The sequence below is a fragment of the Bos indicus genome, chromosome 6, assembly GCF_029378745.1.
Source record: "Bos indicus isolate NIAB-ARS_2022 breed Sahiwal x Tharparkar chromosome 6, NIAB-ARS_B.indTharparkar_mat_pri_1.0, whole genome shotgun sequence".
Classification (NCBI taxonomy): domain Eukaryota; kingdom Metazoa; phylum Chordata; class Mammalia; order Artiodactyla; family Bovidae; genus Bos; species Bos indicus.
This window is the reverse complement of record NC_091765.1, coordinates 80,534,237-80,554,963: the sequence shown is the minus strand read 5'-3', so window position 1 is coordinate 80,554,963 and position 20,727 is coordinate 80,534,237. Positions and strand designations below refer to the sequence as shown.

At 34.9% G+C, this 20,727-nt stretch overlaps 1 protein-coding gene across 2 annotated transcripts in view; it reads left to right on the top strand.

Moving 5' to 3' along the window:
- Positions 1 to 20,727, top strand: part of TECRL (trans-2,3-enoyl-CoA reductase like) — a 142,281-nt gene that overhangs the window by 78,777 nt on the left and 42,777 nt on the right. For both annotated transcript variants that reach the window (XM_019962821.2, XM_070791515.1), the window contains exons 4-5: positions 8,714 to 8,817; positions 17,257 to 17,372. In XM_019962821.2, coding sequence (XP_019818380.2) covers positions 8,714 to 8,817; positions 17,257 to 17,372 — 220 coding nt within the window. The remainder of the gene's footprint in view (positions 1 to 8,713; positions 8,818 to 17,256; positions 17,373 to 20,727) is intronic.

Genomic DNA, 20,727 nt, shown 5'->3' with positions numbered 1-20,727 from the left:
TGAGGACTACCCGAGTGCCTGAACCTGAGCAGCTTAGACCTGGGAGGTGCAAGCAGCCCAGGGCTGGCCTCAGATGGTTCCCAGCAGAGCAATCTAGAGCCTGAGCAGTGTGGGCAGGGAGGCTACCTGCACCGTGAGAGGGGGTTAGGCCCAGTGTGGCTGAGGTACTGCAAGCACACGCCAGTGTTATTTGTTTGCAGCGTCCCTCCCTCCCCAAAGCGTGACTGAACAAGTGAGACTAAAAAAAAAAAAAAAGTGTCCACCACCGCCCCCTTTGTATCAGGGCGGAAATCAGACACTGAAGAGACCAGCAAACAGAAGAAGCTATAACAGACGGAACCGCCTTGGAAGCGACAGGCAATAGATTAAAACCTTGTCATTAGTACAAACCACATAGGAAGGGGCCTATAGATTTTGAGAAATATAGGCCAGATCAAGGAACTAGCCGAAAATGAACTGCCCCACAATACCACAACACCAGAGAAAATCCTAGATATATTTTTACTATTTTTATGATTATTCTTTCTTTCTTTCTTTCTTTTTTAATTTTAAAAAAAAATTTAAGTCCTCTATTACTCCTTTAATTTTGAATTTTATAACCTACTATTACTTTGCAAAAAAAAAAAAAGACCCTATTTTTTTTAAAGCAAACTTCATATATATATTCTTTATAATTTTTGTAACCTTTTTTTTTTTTCTTTTTCTCTCTCTTTTTTTTTTTTCTTCTTTTCTTTAACATTGTATTTTTGAAATTCCAAACTCTACTCTAGATTTTTAATTTTAGCTTTTTGGTTGCTGCTGCTGCTAAGTCGCTTCAGTTCTGTCTGACTCTGAACGACCCCATAGACGGCAGCCCACCAGGCTCCCCATCCCTGGGATTCTCCAGGCAAGAATACTGGAGTGGGTTACCATAGCTTTTTGGTATTTGTTATCAATTTTGTACCTATTTTTTTTTTTAATAATTTTTGGGACTTTTTTTTTCTTTCTTTCTCTTCTTCTTTTCTTTAACATTGTATTTTTCAAATTCCAAACTCTACTCTTAGATTTTTAACTTTTGCTTTTTGGTATTTGTTGTCAATTTTGTACCTATATTTTCTTTATAATTTTTGTTTGTTTTTGTTTGTTTGTTTTTTCTCTTTCTTTTTCTTCTTCTTTTCTTTAACATTGTATTTTTCAAATTCCAAACTCTACTCTAGATTTTTAACTTTTGCTTTTTGGTATTTGTTATCAATTTTGTACCCATATTTTCTTTATAATTTTTGTGACTTTTTTTTTTCCTTTTCTTTTTCTCTCATTCTTTTCCTTCTTCCTGTCTTTAACATTGTATTTTTGAAATTCCAAATTCTACTCTAGATTTTTAATTTTTGCTTTTAGGTATTTGTTACCAATTTTGTACCTTTAAGAACCCAATCTTCAGTACCCATTTTTCACTAGGGAGAAAAATTACTGGCTTGACTGCTCTCTCCCCCTTTGGACTCTCCTTTTTCTCCACCAGGTCGCCTGTGTCTCCTCCCTAACCCCTCTCTAGTCTACCCAACTCTGTGAATTTCTGTGTGTTCCAGACGGTGGAGAACACTTAGGCAACTGATTACTGGCTGGATCTGTCTCTCTCCTTTTCATTCCCCCCTTTTATCCTCCTGGCCACCTCTGTCTCCTTCCTTCCTCTTCTCTTCTCTGTATAACTCCGTGAACATCTCTGAGCGGTCCACTTGTGGACTGCACATAAGGAAGTGATTACTGGCTAGCCCGCTCTCTCCTCTACTGATTCCACCTCATCTCATTCGGGTCACCTCTAACTCCCTCCTCCCTCTTCTTTTCTCCATGTAACACTGTGAACCTCTCTGGGTGACCCTCACAGTGGAGAAACTTTTCATCTTTAACCTAGATGTTTTATTGATGATGCTGTATATAAGAAGAAGTTTAGAGACTACTGTAAAAATAAGACTGATAACTGGAAGCAGGAGGCTTAAGTCCAAACCCTGACTCCAGGGAACTCATGACTCCAGGGAACATTAACTTACAGGAGCTCATCAAACGCCTCCATACCTACACTGAAACCAAGCACCACACAAGGGCCAACAAGTTCCAGGGCAAGACATACCAAGCAAATTCTCCAGCAACACAGGAACACAGCCCTGAGCTCCAATACACAGGCTGCCCAAAGTTACTACAAAACCATAGACATCTTATAACTCATTACTGGACACTTCATTGCACTCCAAAGAGAAGAAATCCAGCTCCACCCACCAGAACACGAACACAAGCTTCCCTAAACAAGAAACCTTGACAAGCCACCTGTACAAACCCACACACAGAGAGGAAATGCCACAATAAAGAGAACTCCACAAACTGCCAGAATACAGAAAGGACACCCCAAACTCAGCAATATAAACAAGATGAAGAGACAGAGGAATACCCAGCCAGTAAAGGAACAGGATAAATGCCCACCAAACCAAAAAAAAGAGGAAGAGATAGGGAATCTACCTGATAAAAAATTCCGAATAATGATAGTGAAATTGATCCAAAATCTTGAAATCAAAATGGAATCACAGATAAATAGCCTGGAGACAAGGATTAAGAAGTTGCAAGAAAGGTTTAACAAGGACCTAGAAGAAATAAAAAAGAGTCAATATATAATGAATAATGCAATAAATGAGATCAAAAACACTCTGGAGGCAACAAATAGTAGAATAACAGAGGCAGAAAATAGGATTAGTGAATTAGAAGACAATGGTAGAAATAAATGAATCAGAGAGGAAAAAAGAAAAACGAGTTAAAAGAAATGAGGACAATCTCAGAGACCTCCAGGACAATATTAAATGCTAAAACATTCAAATCATAGGAGTCCCAGAAGAAGAAGACAAAAAGACAGACCATGAGAAAATACTTGAGGAGATAATAGTTGAAAACTTCCTTAAAATGGGGAAGGAAATAATCACTCAAGTCGAAGAAATCCAGAGTCCCAAACAGGATAAACCCAAGGCGAAACACCCCAAGACACATATTAATCAAATTCACAAAGATCAAACACAAAGAACAAATATTAAAAGCAGCAAGGGAAAAACAACAAATAACACACAAGGGAATTCCCATTAGGATAACAGCTGATCTTTCAATAGAAACTCTTCCAGCCAGGAGGGAATGGCAAGACATACTTAAAGTGATGAAAGAAAATAACCTACAGCCCAGATTATTGTACCCAGCAAAGATCTCATTCAAATACGAAGGAGAAATCGAAAGCTTTACAGACAAGCAAAAGCTGAGAGAATTCAGCACCACCAAACCAGCTCTCCAACAAATGCTAAAGGATCTTCTCTGGACAGGAAACACAAAAAGGGTGTATAAATTTGAAGCCAAAACAATAGAGTAAATGGCAATGGGATCATATTTATCAATAATTACCTTAAACGCAAATGGGTTGAATGCCCCAACCAAAAGACAAAGACTGGCTGAATGGATACAAACACAAGACCCCTACATATGTTGTCTACAAGAGACCCACCTCAAAACAGGGGACACAAACAGACTGAAGTGAAGGGCTGGAAAAAGTCTTTCCATGCAAATAGAGACCAAAAGAAAGCAGGAGTAGCAATACTCATATCAGATAAAATAGACTTTAAAACAAAGGCTGTGAAAAGAGACAAAGATGGTCACTACATAATGATCAAAGGATCAATCCAAGAAGAAGATATAACAATTATAAGTATATATGCAACCAATATAGGAGCACTGCAATATGTAAGACAAATGCTAACAAGTATGAAAGGGGAAATTAACAATAACACAATAATAGTGGGAGACTTTAATACCCTACTCACATCTATGGACAGATCAACTAAACAGAAAATTAACAAGGAAACACAAACTTTAAATGATACAATAGACTAGTTAGACCTAATTGATATCTATAGGTCATTTCATCCCAAAACAATGAATTTCACCCTTTTGTCAAGTGCACACCTTCTCCAGGATAGATCACATCATGGGCCAAAGTCTAGCCTTGGTAAATTCAAAAAATTGAAATAATTTCAGGCATCTTTTCTGAACACAATGCAGTAAGATTAGATCTCAATTACAGGAGAAATACTATTAAAAATTCCAACATATGGAGGCTGAACAACATGCTGCTGAATAACCAACAAATCACAAAGAAATCAAAAAAGAAATCAAAATTTGCATAGAAGTGAATGAAAATGAAAACACAACAATCCAAAACCTGTGGGACACTGTAAAAGCAGTCCTAAGGGGAAAATTCATAGCAATACAGGCATACCTCAAGAAACAAGAAAAAAGTCAAAAAAATAACCTAACTCTACACCTAAAGCAACTAGAAAAGTAAGAAATGAAGAACCCCAGGGTTAGTAGAAGGAAAGAAATCTTAAAAATTAGGGCAGAAATAAATGCAAAAGAAACAAAAGAGACCATGGCAAAAATCGACAAATCCAAAAGCTGGTTCTTTGAAAAGATAAATAAAATTGACAAACCATTATCCAGACTCATCAAGAAACAAAGGGAGAAAAATCAAATCAATAAAATTAGAAATGAAAATAGAGAGATCACAACAGACAACACAGAAATACAAAGGATCATCAGATCAGATCAGATCAGTCGCTCAGTCATGTCCGACTCCTTGCGACCCCATGAATCGCAGCATGCCAGGCCTCCCTCTCCATCACCAACTCCCGGAGCTCACTCAGACTCACGTCCATAGATTCAGTGATGCCATCCAGCCATCTCATCCTCTGTCGTCCCTTTCTCCTCCTGCCCCAATCCCTCCCAGCATCAGAGTCTTTTCCAATGAGTCAACTCTTCACATGAGGTGGCCAAAGTACTGGAGTTTCAGCTTTAGCATCAGTCCTTCCAATGAACACCCAGGAATGATCTCCTTTAGAATGGGCTGGTTGGATCTCCTTGCAGTCCAAGGGACTCTCAAGAGTCTTCTCCAACACCACAGTTCAAAAGCATCAATTCTTTGGCGCTCAGCCTTCTTCACAGTTCAAGTCTCACATCCATACATGACCACAGGAAAAACCGTAACCTTGACTAGATGAACCTTGGTTGGCAAAATAATGTCTCTGCTTTTGAATATGCTATCTAGGTTGGTCATAACTTTCCTTCTAAGGAGTAAACGTCTTTTAATTTCATGGCTGCAGTCACCATCTGTAGTGATTTTGGAGCCCAGAAAAATAAAATCTGACACTGTTTCTACTGTTTCCCCATCTATTTCCCACGAGGTGATGGGACGGGATGCCATGATCTTCGTTTTCTGAATGTTGAGCTTTAAGCCAACTTTTTCACTCTCCACTTTCACTTTCATCAAGAGGCTTTTTAGTTCCTCTTCACTTTCTACCATTAGAGACTACTATCAGTAATTATATGCCAATAAAATGGACAATGTGGAAGAAATGGACAAATTCTTAGAAAAGTACAACTTTCCAAAACTCGACCAGGAAGAAATAGAAAATCTTAATAGACCCATCACAAGCACGAAAATTGAAACTGTAATCAGAAATCTTCCAACAAACAAAAGCCCAGGTCCAGACGGCTTCACAGCTGAATTCTACCAAAAATTTAGAGAAGAGCTAACACCTATCCTACTCAAACTCTTCCAGAAAATTGCAGACGAAGGTAAACTTCCAAACTCATTCTATGAGGCCACAATCACCCTAATACCAAAACTTGACAAAGATGCCACAAAAAAAGAAAACTACAGGCCAATATCACTGATGAACATAGATGCAAAAATTCTTAACAAAATTCTAGCAATCAGAATCCAACAACACATTAAAAAGATCATACACCATGACCAAGTGGGCTTTATCCCAAGGATGCAAGGATTCTTCAATATCCGCAAATCAATCAATGTAATACACCACATTAACAAATTGAAAAATAAAAAGCATATGATTATCGCAATAGATGCAGAGAAAGCCTTTGACAAATTTCAACATCCATTTATGATAAAAACTCTCCAGAAAGCAGGAACAGAAGGAACATACCTCAACATAATAAAAGCTATATATGCAAACCCCCAGCAAACATTATCCTCAATGGTGAAAAATTGAAAGCATTTCCTCTAAAGTCAGGAACAAGACAAGGGTGCCCACTTTCCCCATTACTATTCAACATAGTTTTGGAAGTTTTGGCCACAGCAATCAGAGCAGAAAAAAGAAATAAAAGGAATCCAAATTGGAAAAGAAGAAGTAAAACTCTCACTGTTTGCAGATGATATGATCCTCTACATAGAAAACCCTAAAGACTCCACCAGAAAATTACTAGAACTAATCAATAAATATAGTAAAGTTTCAGGATATAAAATCAACACACAGAAATCCCTTGCATTCCTATACACTAATAATGAGAAAATAGAAAGAGAAATGAAGGAAAAAACTCCATTCACCATTGCAATGAAAATAATAAAATACTTAGGGACATATCTACCTAAAGAAACTAAAGACCTATATATAGAAAACTATAAAACACTGGTGAAAGAAATCAAAGAAGACACTAATAGATGGAAAAATATGCCATGTTCATGGATTGGAAGAATCAATATAGTGAAAATGAGTATACTACCCAAAGCAATTTATAGATTCAATGCAATCCCTATCAAGCTACCAACAGTATTCTTCACAGAGCTAGAACAAATAATTTCACAATTTGTATGGAAATTCAAAAAACCTCGAATAGGCAAAGCTATCTTGAGAAAGAAGAATGGAACTGGAGGAATCAACCTGCCTGACTTCAGGCTCTACTACAAAGCCACAGTCATCAAGACAGTATGGTACTGGCACAAAGACAGAAATATAGATCAATGGAACAAAATAGAAATCTCAGAGATAAATCCACGCACATATGGACACCTTATCTTTGACAAAGGAGGCAAGAATATACAATGGATTACAGACAATCTCTTTAACAAGTGGTGCTGGGAAAACTGGTCAACCACTTGTAAAAGAATGAAACTAGATCACTTTCTAACACCATACACAAAAATAAACTCAAAATGGATTAAAGATCTAAACATAAGACCAGAAACTATAAAACTCCTAGAGGAGAACATAGGCAAAACACTCTCCAACATACATCACAGGAGGATCCTCTATGATCCACCTCCCAGAATATTGGAAATAAAAGCAAAAATAAACAAATGGGACCTAATTAAACTTAAAACCTTATGCACAACAAAGGAAACTATAAGCAAGATGAAAAGACAGCCTTCAGAATAGGAGAAAATAATAGCAAATGAAGCAACAGACAAACAACTAATCTCAAAAATATACAAGCAACTGCTATAGCTCGATTCCAGAAAAATAAATGACCCAATCAAAAAATGGGCCAAAGAACTAAATAGACAATTATCCAAAGAAGACATATAGATGGCTAACAAACACATGAAAAGATGCTCAACATCACTCATTATCAGAGAAATGCAAATCAAAACCACTATGAGGTACCATTTCACGCCAGTCAGAATGGCTGTGATCGAAAAGTCTACAAGCAATAAATGCTGGAGAGGGTGTGGAGAAAAGGGAACCCTCTTACAGTGTTGGTGGGAATGCAAACTAGTACAGCCACTATGGAGAACAGTGTGGAGATTCCTTAAAAAACTGGAAATAGAACTGCCTTATGACCCAGCAATCCCACTGCTGGGCATACACACTGAGGAAACCAGAATTGAAAGATACACGTGTACCCCAATGTTCATCACAGCATTGTTTATAATAGCCAGGACATGGAAGCAACCTAGATGTCCATCAGCAGATGAATGGATAAGAAAGCAGTGGTACATATACACAATGGAGTATTACTCAGCCATTAAAAAGAATACATGTGAATCAGTTCTAATGAGGTGGGTGAAACTGGAGCGTATTATACAGAGTGTAGTTAACCAGAAAGAAAAACACCAATACAGTATCCTAACGCATATATATGTAATTTAGAAAGATGGTAACAATCACCCTGTATGCGAGACAGCAAAAGAGACACTGATGTATAGAACAGTCTTTTGGACTCTGTGGGGGAGGGAGAGGGTGGGATGATTTGGGAGAATGGCATTGAAACATGTATAATATCATATATGAAATGAGTCGCCAGTCCAGGTTCGATGTTCGATACTGGATGCTTGGGGCTAGTGCACTGGGACGACCCAGAGGGATGGTACGAGGACGGAGGAGGAAGGAGGGTTCAGGATTGGGAACACATGTATACCTGTGGTGGATTCGTTTTGATATATGGCAAAACCAATACAATATTGTAAAGTTAAAAAATAAATAAATAAATAAACAGGAAAAAAATAAAGAAACCTGTAAAAAAAATAAAATTCTACTCCATCTAATTCATCTACATTAAAATCAATTATAGAACAGTTTATATGTATGTCTACTGACACACAAAATTATACTTCAAAATATACTTTATCATATTTGATTATGATATTATCTAAAATTACATTTTTCTCAGAACACATTAGTAGCTAGTGGTAATCTGTAGTTTGTTTAAATGGCATTAGAAAACCACTGTGTATTTGAAAATTTGCCAGATATATTTTCTAAAATTGGTTTATTCATATGTTGTCTTACTTTAAAGATTTACTATAAATTGCAATTTCTATATGAAATTTATCCTTAGCTTTCACTGGTTTCACATTAAAAATTTTTATCATTTGTTTGCCTCAAAATTGTATTAAAATATTATTTCCTTATTGTTTAAGGTGGGCCCTTTCTGAAGGACAACTTAACCATTCAAAGTGTTGCAGCTTCGTCTATTGTCACACTCTATTTTACAGACCTAGGTCAACAAGTCAGTTGGACTACAGTAAGTATCAATTTGAAATGCAATATAGATGTCCCACATTTTGATGTGAATGATTTGTTGAGAGAGGATATCTTCTATCAAATAAATTCATAGTGAAACAAAATATTGCATTAAAAGTATTTTAAATTCTCCATTCTTACTATGATCAGTGGCCAAATTTCCATTCAAGAACTGGAGAAATGGGGGGAAAATGGTTGAAAGAAGAAATAATTACTTTGTAAATTCAAATCTATCTCATGACTGATGGCCTTATTTCTATTTTCCCTGTGTCTTGTCAGTTACTTGGTATTTCTTCATCTTTTCCTTCTAGGAGCCTCAGTATGATGAAGACACATTTGTCATTGGAAAGAAGGGAGATAGAATATTCAATAAAAAATGTCCCAAGACAGTTGAGAGGACATTTTAAAATCTGAGAGTGAAGAAATAAGACTTATTTGAGTTGTAGGGGTTGGGGTGTTCTTTCAACTTTCTTGAAGGAGGTAATTTCAAAGTGGTGGCAACTGAATCCAATAGCATTAGAAGAATGAAGACCATATTAAAAAACAGGAGAAGTAAGAAACAGAAAACACTTGATACTACTTCACAAGTACTGAAGGATTCATGAGTAATGAATAGATAGATGGGATATCTTCAGTAGCAAGAAGCTATGTGGTATTTGGAAAAGACTCTGATGCTGGGAGGGATTGGGGGCAGGAGAAGGGGATGACAGAGGATGAGATGGCTAGATGGCATCACTGACTCGATGGACATGAGTCTGGGTGAACTCCAGGAGTTGGTGATGGACAGGGAGGCCTGGCGTGCTGTGATTTATGGGGTCACAAAGAGTTGGACACGACTGAGCGACTGAACTGAACTGAACTGATGTGGTATTTAGTGACAGGAAGTGAAGGAGTTAATCTGATGAGTAACTTTGACACTGATGTACAAAAATTAGTGCAATCATTCATTTTTGAGTTAAATTTAATCTATTTTCTTTATATTATTCAGACTTTTAATATTTTTTCTGGTTACAATTGATTTCATACTTGTGATGTGATTACTTTTAATATTTTCTATTCAAACTGGCTTTCTTTTGCCAGCTTAGTGTTTTGAGTTTTCCCTGTATAGTTAAACAATCAATTTTTAAAATTATTAAAGACACAGGATAATTTATACATTGTTATTTAAGTCTCGTAATGAGAAATTCAAGTTTACATTCATTAATCAAAATGTCACACGCTTTAATTTTCCACCAATTTTTCCTGTATTATCTTCTTGAATTTAGATAATTACATTTAGTGTGCTTGGCTAAATGGTTGCTCTAGTTTCCAAGATTTATTGAGCCTTTGAGTGTTAATTTGTTGCATTAAAAAATAAATAAAACTAAGTTTAGAGTTATTTGGCCACCTGATGTGAATAAATGACTCATTGGAAAAGACCCTGATGTTGGAAAAGATTGAGGGCATGAGGAGAAGGGGACAACAGAGGATGAGATGGTTGATGGAATCACCACCTTGATGTTGGTGATGGACAGAGAAGCCTGGCATGCTGCAGTCCATGGGGTCGCAAACAGTCACACATGACTGAACGACTGAACTGAACTGAACTGAAGTTTAGAGTATTCTGAATCTTTGTGGAGTATATCATACTGTTTACCAAAAAGCTACTAATGCATGCATATTGTAACAAAGTATTTAGAGTTTAGAAGTAATATCTACAGACCCTTGCTAGAAGAAATGTTAGACAAGCAGATTTTGATCTTTAAAGGTTAAAATATTCAAAGAATCTTTGTCCACATTTATGATGAAAAAGGAATTCTATCTACAGAAACTGTGTTGGAGTGAGTGGCAATAACTGTGATACATAATAAATTTCAGCTGCATCATTGTGATAAACACTGAGGAAAAAAAAAAGCTAAGGAAGAATTCTGTGACAATTGTGCTAGAAAATTATAGCTTATCTGAGAGGAAAGTCATTTAGGTGACAAAGAGAACTATGAAAATAGGCTGGATATTTTTAAATCAACCCTATGGTTCACACTTTTTTGCTCCAAATGAGTCAGTCCTATTAAATGCTAAAAATATACACATTACATTGCAATCACACCCACTTTATATCAACTAAATTGCAAAATTAAAGCAATATTTTACCACAATTAACATTCTTACACATTTATAAAATATTAAAATTCACTCCTATAATAAAAGCATTATTATGTTTTCTTTTTTGTGAGAAACAATCTCTTTAATTTAGCAAGGTCAAAATTAGTAACTTAATAATATTTTTCAAGAGGCAAGAGTTTGCTGCAGAATGTTGAGAAAATTCTTGTCTGGTGGAACTTAGGATAAATTGGAAGACTTAGGATAATGTTATAAATTAATATAATTATAATAAAATAATTCCCATCAGACAAATCCTATTAACTAAAGATCACATTCCGTTTTCATCATTTTTATCTTCATTAATGTTTCTGTACATGCTGTGCGTAGTCGCTCAATTGTGTCCAATCCTATGGACTGTAGCCCGCCAGGCTCTTCTGTCCATGTTGTATTATCCTTCTGTCTTTGATGAGTTCTCACAATTATTGTTCATCTTAAAATGTATTCATTTAGTTTATATTCTTGGAGAATATTTTTTTCAGAAAAAAATACACATTGGCAGCTATTTCTGTCTTTATTTAAAAACACTATTTAGTTTGATTTCCGACTCCCATTATTTCTGTTGAAAAGTCTACTGTACTCCTTAAAGTTTTTCCCTGGTTTATTCAGAATTTTTATTTTATTTGATTATGGTGCACATAGTTATGATTGTGGTTTTATTTATCCTGCTTTGGGTTTATTGTGTTATCTGTGTTCCTGGCTTGATAGTTATATCTAATTTGACAAAATTGCATAATCTCTTCATCTTTTGATTCTCCATTATTCTCTTTGTATTCTCCTTTTGGGATTCATATTACATTTTCATATTTTCCTTTCCAAAATTTTCATATGTATATCATATATGAAGCGAGTCACCAGTCCAGGTTCGATACATGATACTGGATGCTTGGGGCTGGTACACTGGGACGACCCAGAGGGATGGTATCGGGAGGGAGGAGGGTTCAGGATGGGGAACACATGTATACCTGTGGCAGACTCATTTTGATATATGGCAAAACCAATACAATATTGTAAAGTTAAATAAAATAAAATTAAAAAAACCAAAGTTTTCAAATATCACTAAAATTTCAAGTTTTTTTTTTTCTTTGAACATTAAAAGATTGTTTTCTAAAAGTATGTGCTTGATAATTCTGTTATGTGAACCTTTAGTTCAACCATTTTCAATGCCTGCTGCTGCTTTTGGTTATGGTCATGATATCTTCACTCCTTGTATAACTGCATATTTCTGACATTGCAGAAAAATTATATTAATAAATTTAAAGATTACTTGGAGAAGCCTTTGGTCATTTTACCTTTCAAATATAATTTATCATTCTGCAGATGGACTAATGGCACTATTGAGTACAGGTCATCTCATTCCAATCTATGATTGAAGTGACTTCAGTCTGAGTTTCATATGTACATATGAAGTACCTATGAAGACAGATCTGTTGTTTCATCCTCACTCCTAAGTTTTAACTGTTCTACTTTCCAACTCAAATTCTGGGGTGTTTATAGCCACCTTAGTCTTTGAAAGACAACAAGCAGCAATTTTGATGCTTCCAGTCTTAAGCACCCTCAAAAGATTGGTCTTTACATCAGGCACTTACCAAATTTCATACCCCAGGTTAATTACTACTCAGGAGAATCTTATAAAACATTTTGATCTTGTAATTCTTCAAAGACTCAGTAACTCTTTGGAGCTTGAAAAATATTTTGATTATTTTTTCTTGGTGATCTCATTATGAAGGTTTGTTTGCATAACATGAGCATAGAATTATCCATTATATGTTATTCATATAACAGTTAATTTTTCTTGGAAAAAAAATAAACCTTCTAGTATCACATTAGCTTCAATAGTACTCATGGAGTACAAAGCAATATTACTATTGGGAAATTTTCTCATAATTTTAGTAGCTCTCTTATCTTTAGAAAATTACTGTTGACACTATTTTTTGCCGCAGGGCTTCTCTAGTGGCTCAGTGGTAAAGAATCCTCCTGCCAATGAAGGAGACATAGGTTCAGTCCTTTGATTGGGAAGAACCCCTTGAGTAGGAAATGGCAATGCTCTCCAGTGTTCCTGCCTGTAAAATTCTATGGACAGAGGAGTCTGGTAGGTTACAGTCTATGGGGTCTCAAAAGAGTCGTGACCTAGCAACTAAACAATTTTCAACATCTGTGACACAAGCAATTCATGTTCCTTTTAATGGTCAATTGCAATTTTAGAGAACAAGCCAAAACCACCCTAATAATAATAGGACTAAAAAAATATTTTTTTAAAGGAAGGATGAATGCATTAAATGAAATCTTAGCCCAAGGGTTTTAATCAATTTACAACTGAAGTTGAATAGAATTTATATTTTCTAAAACTGTTTATTGTCGTACTCCTTTTCAATTTAGAAATACAACAAGTTGAATATTCTAGAGAAGTTCTAAAAAATTCCAGTTTCATAGCTTGTCTAGTAAAAATAGTGAATTTTACATTAAAAGCAACACAGTTTAAAACAGAGAACTTTCTATAAAGGGGAAGTATGAAAATAATTTAATATTAAAAATATATTGAACTTAGAAGTAGTATGTATCTTCAAAGTTAAAAAAAAAAGAAAGTTGTACTTGCTTATTTTGAAAATAAAATCGCCAGTAAATTTTGGATTAAGGTGGAGTTTCTAACTATTGTAAATTCATCTGCATAGGCTGTATACCTATAAGTATATATTTCCTTTGTATATTTATTTCATCTTTAGTTTTGTTTTTATTCTTTTTTAGTAGAAGAAAAGCAGTTTCTGTTTCAGAAATCCGTTTTATTAACATTTATATATCCTGCTTTTTTAAATTATAAATCTATTTTCTGATTACTTTCTAAGTTTAATCAAACATCCTTTCTATTTTCACCCAAATATACATTTTTCTTGAAAGATTCATTGTCCAAAAGTTATTTTTTTTTATTACCCTCCAGGGCTTTTAAATCAGAATATATGCTTTATATTTTGGCATTCTTTTAATCCCAGTGTTTCAGAATGAACAATATTTGTGTTAAAATATTGGGTCTCCTAGAACATATTACTGTAAGATAGCAGGATCTCCAAAGTTTTTAGGAGATGATGGAGATAAGATTGTAGTTTAATTTCCTCTGATCCAAAAAAAAAAAACTTCCTATTTATGACAATATGTTTATCAACTTAATAAATAGTGATATTTGGTCATGTTAACTACTGTTTACAACGTTTTTCATTTCTGACATCTTACTATAGAATTTGCTCAAAATTGATTTGACTAGGTCAGAGACATTGAAATAAATATTTTAAAACAATCATTATCCTAATTAGTCTAGAGTATTAACTAGATTCTATTATCAGACATTCAGAAGATATTTTTATTTATATATGAATAATCAGGAATGTTTTATGCCATAAATTAATACATTAAAAGGTTGCTTTAGTACTGAATTTTTGGATTTATAAACTTATAAACTTATTGCATTGTTCTTATCCTCATATAAAAATATTTCTTACCTTGTGAGATAATAAATATTGTTTAAAAATGTATAAAAGACAGTTACATATATAAATAGACATTTATACATGTTTATGTATATACATGTGATTATATGTATGTGCCTATATGCCATATATTGTAATCATGTAGCTCCACAAAATTGTCAAAAGAGATAAAAGCATCAGTTCACTTCAGTCACTCAGTTGTGTCCGACTCGGCACGCCAGGCCTCCCTGTCTATCACCAACTCCCGGAGTTCACTGAGACTCATGTCCATCGAGTCAGTGATGCCATCCAGCCATCTCATCCTCTGTCGTCCCTTTCTCCTCCTGCCCCCAATCCCTCGCAGCATCAGAGTCTTTTCCAATGAGTCAACTCTTTGCATGAGGTGGCCAAAGTACTGGAGTTTCAGCTTTAGCATCATTCCTTCCAAAGAAATCCCAGGGCTGATCTCCTTCAGAATGGACTGGTTGGTTAATATAATATTTACAGTCTTATAATGAGCATTAACTTTCTTTTTTTTAAATTTAATTTTATTTTTAAACTTTACATAATTGCATTAGTTTTGCCAAATATCAAAACGAATCCATCACAGGTATTAACTAATCATTATACATTCTTTATTTCAATTATTATGAGTGAGATCATAAAAATTACTCCTTGCTTTAACTATAAAGATATTCTATGTCTGTCTTTATTTTCAGAATATGGACAATACAAAACACTGAACTTGCACAATTGCCTCTTACCTTTTCCAGTTTTTCAGCCACTTTTTCTTTATAATGTTGGAAAGCTTTACTTAGCTCTTCAGCATTATATAGTGCTACATTCCTTTGTCGTTCAGCTCTAAAATTAAAAAAAAGGAAAATTAATAAAAGTAAAGAATGCTCTGTACTTGTGTACTTAAATTCCAAAGTAACCTGTATTTAATTATAAGGAATAATTAGAGAGAAGCAGATTTCTCTGTTAAAAAAATGAGTATAAGACTTAAAATGAAAAATGAAGATTAGACTACAATAATTTCATCAATATAAGATATCTACATGAAAAACAAAACAGAACATAAAATACTTATAAACTTTGAAAAAAAAAAAAAAGAATGGACTGGTTGGATCTCCTTGCAGTCCAAGGGACTCTCAAGAGTCTTCTCCAACACCACAGTTCAAAAGCATCAATTCTTCGGTGCTCAGCTTTCTTCACAGTCCAAATTTCACATCCATACATGACCACTGGAAAAACCATAGCCTTGACTAGACGGACCTTTGTTGGCAAAATAATGTCTCTGCTTTTCAATATGCTATCTCGGTTGGTCACAACTTTTCTTCCAAGGAGTAAGCGTCTTTTAATTTCATGGCTGCAGTCACCATCTGCAGTGATTTTGAAGCCCAAAAAATAAAGTCTGAAGCTGTTTCCACTGAAAATCAATGTGCGCACTTGCATATTTGAGCAAAATATGTACAGCTTCAAGTTTCCTTCCTTAGAAATGATGAAAATTGGCAAAGACAAAGCAAAATAGAAGTGGCAGTTGAATTTATCATTGTCATATTTGTATTCTTTCTCTCCTCTGCTTTTCTCTTTGAAAACTAGTAGGGAAATTATTTTCCCTTTTCTGACTGAAAATTTCAGAATGTGACTTTAACCTGGTTTTAGCATCAAGACAAAATCAAATAATGGACACTCACCAGTTTCAGAAAGCTATCAGAAAATCAGACAATTAATCTTTTTGAAATCATGTGGTCTCATTTCCAATTATCTTTCCAAATCTTATGATTGTCTCTCTATAGTTTGGATATCTCTCTCCACATACATGGTTGCCATACTTGTGGCAAGTTCCAAAAGAAGCTCCAGATTTCAGAAAGCAATCCTCCAAAACTACTCACTCAGACTCAGTAAAAATCTGAAATTTCCAGGAAAGAGAAGTAAATTATTTCAGTTTGAACAAGGGTCAAATCGATTTTTCTTGGTGGTTCAAATGGCAAAGAATCTGCCTGCTACATGGGAGACCTGGGTTCAATCCCTGGGTCAGGATGATCTCCTGGAGAAGAGAATGGCAACCCACTCCAGTATTCTAGCCTGGAGAATTCCATGGAAAGAGGATCCTGGTGGGCTACAGTCCATGGAGTCTCAAAAAGTCAGACAGAACTGAGCGACTAACACTTTCACTTTCAAATTGATTGAATTCTAGATGACATGGCAGCAAAAAGCGATTTCCCATTCCATTTAGTGACAGGGATGTTTAACATAGAAAATTCATTTAGTACGGGGCTAGAAAGACATGAGAAATGCACTTATGTATTTGATTAAATGAAATTATTTAATGATAAATAAAAATCATATGATTAAATAAAAATCTTTGTGTGCTATTTATGAAGACATCATTATAGTTATGTCTAATATTTTTATTTTACTATTTATAATTGTCCTTTACCTTAACTCTTGGCTAATTTTTCTAAGGAAGATTTCCTGTTATTTGTGACAGCACTTGGTCTAGTTGTTTTTAGAGAACAGATGCTCACCTATCCATTTCACCAGCTTATATAGCAGGGTAAGTCTGGGGACATGTTTATCATGGTTCTGTGTTAGTTGCTCAGCTCAGTCATGTCCGATGCTTTGAGACCCCAGGTATTCTGTCATCCACTAGGCTCCTCTGTCCATGGGATTTTCCAGGCAAAAATACTAGAGTGGATTGCCATTCTCCTCTCCAGGGGATCATCCAGACCCAGAGATTGAACCCAGGTCTCCTGCATTGCAGGCAGATTCTTTACTGTCTGAGCCACCAGGGAAGCTATAAAATGTACTGTTTAAACTAAATCACTTTCTTTTTTCAGGTATTTTTGGCTGAATACACAGGACCTCTGCTAATATATCTCCTCTTTTATTTGAGGATCCCGTATATATATAACATGAAAGAGAGCTCTAGAAGATTATGTCACCCAGTGGTACAGTAAGTAATACATACACATGGTGCATATAGATTAAGAAGTAGACAAACTAATACACAGATATTATGTTAAAAAATATTGTAAACTCAATGAACATGGATTCACTTTTAGCAAAATACATTTTTGTAAGTTTATAAACAAGTACCTATTACTTAATATACTTAATGAAGTATATTAAGTATCTTAATATACTCTATTAAGTATATTAAGTATCTTAATATACTTAATAGAGTATATTAAGAGTATATAATAGAGTATATACCTCCACCTTAGAGTGGAGGTAAGTTCTGTTAGTTATGATCACAATCAACAAGCAAATGAAATGCTTAATGTTACAAAGTTTAGAGGTCATATATAGGGCTCAGAATATAAATACTAAAAATATGGGCAAAATTTCATAGATAATCAATAATAACAACTAATAAACTGGAAGAAAAAAAGATTTTAAAATTTACGTTTAGTAAATTAAAGGCCAAAATCAAATTTAACTCTTATATAAAACACAAAAAAAGACCAAGGACACTTATCAAATATGAATATATGATTCATTACATACTATGGAAATAACCTCTTTCTCTGTGAAAGTGAAAGTTGCTCAGTCATGTCCTACTCTTTAATAGTCCATGGAATTTTCTATGACTTTTCCAGAGTAGTGGAGTGGGTAGCCTTTCCCTTCTCCAGGGGATCTTCCCAACCCAGGGATCAAACCCAGGTCTCTCATTGCAGGTGGATTCTTTACCTCTGTCCCCTAGATCAAATATCAAATTAAAAAAAAAGAGACTAATCATTCAAGATGCTACTTTGATATGTAGAGTTACCAATTTATTTTTTTGGAAAAGAAATCTGAGCAAATGCCTAAACCCTAAGTGAATTAAGAAGCAAAATTCAGATCATAGGGATGCTATATGATAGAGAATAACTTGACTCCTGGATGTCCCATATGAAACTAATCTTTCATTCACTCTTACTTCTGTACTACAGCCACAATGCCCACCCTTCTTGTTCTGATATCTGCCATGCCCTTTCTCACAAGGGTATCTACACACGCCATCCCTCTTCCTCCAACCTTTCTTCACGGCCTTTCACTTTCTTATCTCTTATTCAAACTTCACATAAAGCTCAATATTTCTTATCAGTGTTAGCATTTCTATTCCTTCCATGAGAAATATGCTACTAAAATATTTCCCTTTATACATTTTATTACTTTAAAATTATATATTTACATAGTCATTTGTGTTTTTCACTCTATGAATTTAAGTTATATAATGAGTGTCTTTTGATGTTCAATCTTTTATGTTAATAATACATTACATGATTTTTAAAAAATACTCAATAGTAATGTTTTGAATGAATTGAGGCATGAAATAATTACATACAAATTTATTTTACATTGGGCTTTTTAGAGTATGAAAAGAAAGGAACCTGAACTGGATGTGTGTTCTGAGATGGGCTTTTTAAAGAAAGTTATGTTTAAATATTTTCTATGTTTTATGAAAGTATGTGAGATTGCCAAACTAGTAAATCTGAGAAATATTAATATGGAAATTATCTGTGGTACATAGAAGTTTGATGCTTTGTAGGAGCAGAGAGAAAGCGTATGGAGCATGTGCACAGGAGGCAAGAGAAGGTTGGATCTCAGGGATCATGGTCAGGCTAGTATAGGACAAGTTGTTCAGGTCCTTTGGTAACATGAAAGTCAGTCTTTCTTTTTCTTAAGTGAAGAGAATGCCCAAATCATTTAGAAAGAGTCTGGGGTGGAGAGTTTATTGGAGAATGTAATTGCCCTCATTTTTCAGATCAGACATATAATAATAATGTGCACCAGATATATATCACAGCATGGAGGGAGGACCTTTTTCTTTTTTTACCCAGCAACATTGTCAAAGGAATTGACTGATAGTTGGTTGCTATTCTTAAACACAAACATGGCATGTTTTATAACATCTCAGTGATAAATGCATGGGTGCCACATTCTTTCTAAAGCACAAATATGTTAAGTTTACATGAAATCACTCAGAGTAGATACACACAAACTACTTTTGAAAGTTAAGTGTCTAGTAGAGGTCTATAAAATAATCCCAAAATCTCTAAGACAATTCAGTTTCAGGACAGATTATGTCATTTCTCAAAGTTAAAAAGATAAAATTTCAAACCCCATATCCACCTGACATATAATCCAAAGTTACTTCTTCTAAGTAACTTTGACTCATATTCCAGAGCATTTTTCTGCTAGGTTTCACTTCTTTTGTGACTCAACTGCCCCCAAATTCTTTGAATCTCTTACAAAACTCTACACACTAGGTCTAAGGACAGATCTCCAGCATGATCTCTATGCTCCTCAAGTAGTGAAATGGTGGCCCATGGCTTGATGTAATGCAAATGTTCTTTATTCAGTCAATAGTATTTTAGAGAGCAGACACATACTCAAAACTGCCATGGTCCCTCCCAGCAGAGGGATCTAGTGATCTAGATGTACATTTGCCATATGTGCATCTCCTTAAGGCTTTAACTGCAACATCAGGGATGAAAAAGTAGCCAGAGAAAACTTTCCTGTGCTCAGTATCCACAGTTTGAATATCTGCCTTAAATACAAACACAAAACAAACAAACAAAAAACAACAAAACAGCTTTTGAAATTTGGATACTTTGTCCTTGTTTAGGTCTCTGACCTTATGAACTCCCCACATTCAGATCATCCCTTATATGTCATACTCCACTTAAATATGCTCTAAAACCTTCTATTTGTTGCTTTTACTGAACTTCCATCAATTCCTGGAATTCTTACACTGTGCCTTCTGCAATTCAGTATCCATTGTTAGCAAAATCTCTTACACTGACAAACTTTTATCTGAATATTGCCTTCATATTCTTCCTCTAAAAAATCCTGATACAATGACTGCCTTAAAACTTTATAAAGTTTCTTTTTAACAGTCCTCATATCTTGAAACTTAGTTGATAAAACATAAGAAATCTTCAAATATTACAACTGGAAAAAAGAAATGGATCCAAACCTACTTATCAATGTTCTATTAGTTTAGCACTGGAAAGAGAAAGATTTTATGTTTGAATTAAAGTCAACTATAATTAGGGCTTCCCTGGTGGCTCAGCTGGTAAAGAATCCACCTGCAATGCAGGAGTCCTGGGTTCGATTCCTGGGTTGTGAAGATCCCCTGGAGAAGAGAATGGCTACCCACTCCAGTATTCTGGCCTGGAGAATTCCATGGACTGTATAGTCCATGGGGTCTCAAATGAATTGGACAGGGCTGAGTGACTTTCACTTTTTCAAACATAATTAAATATTTTGAAATGAAATCATACTTGGTGAGTTATCAATAATGTACAAAGTGGTGTAAATCC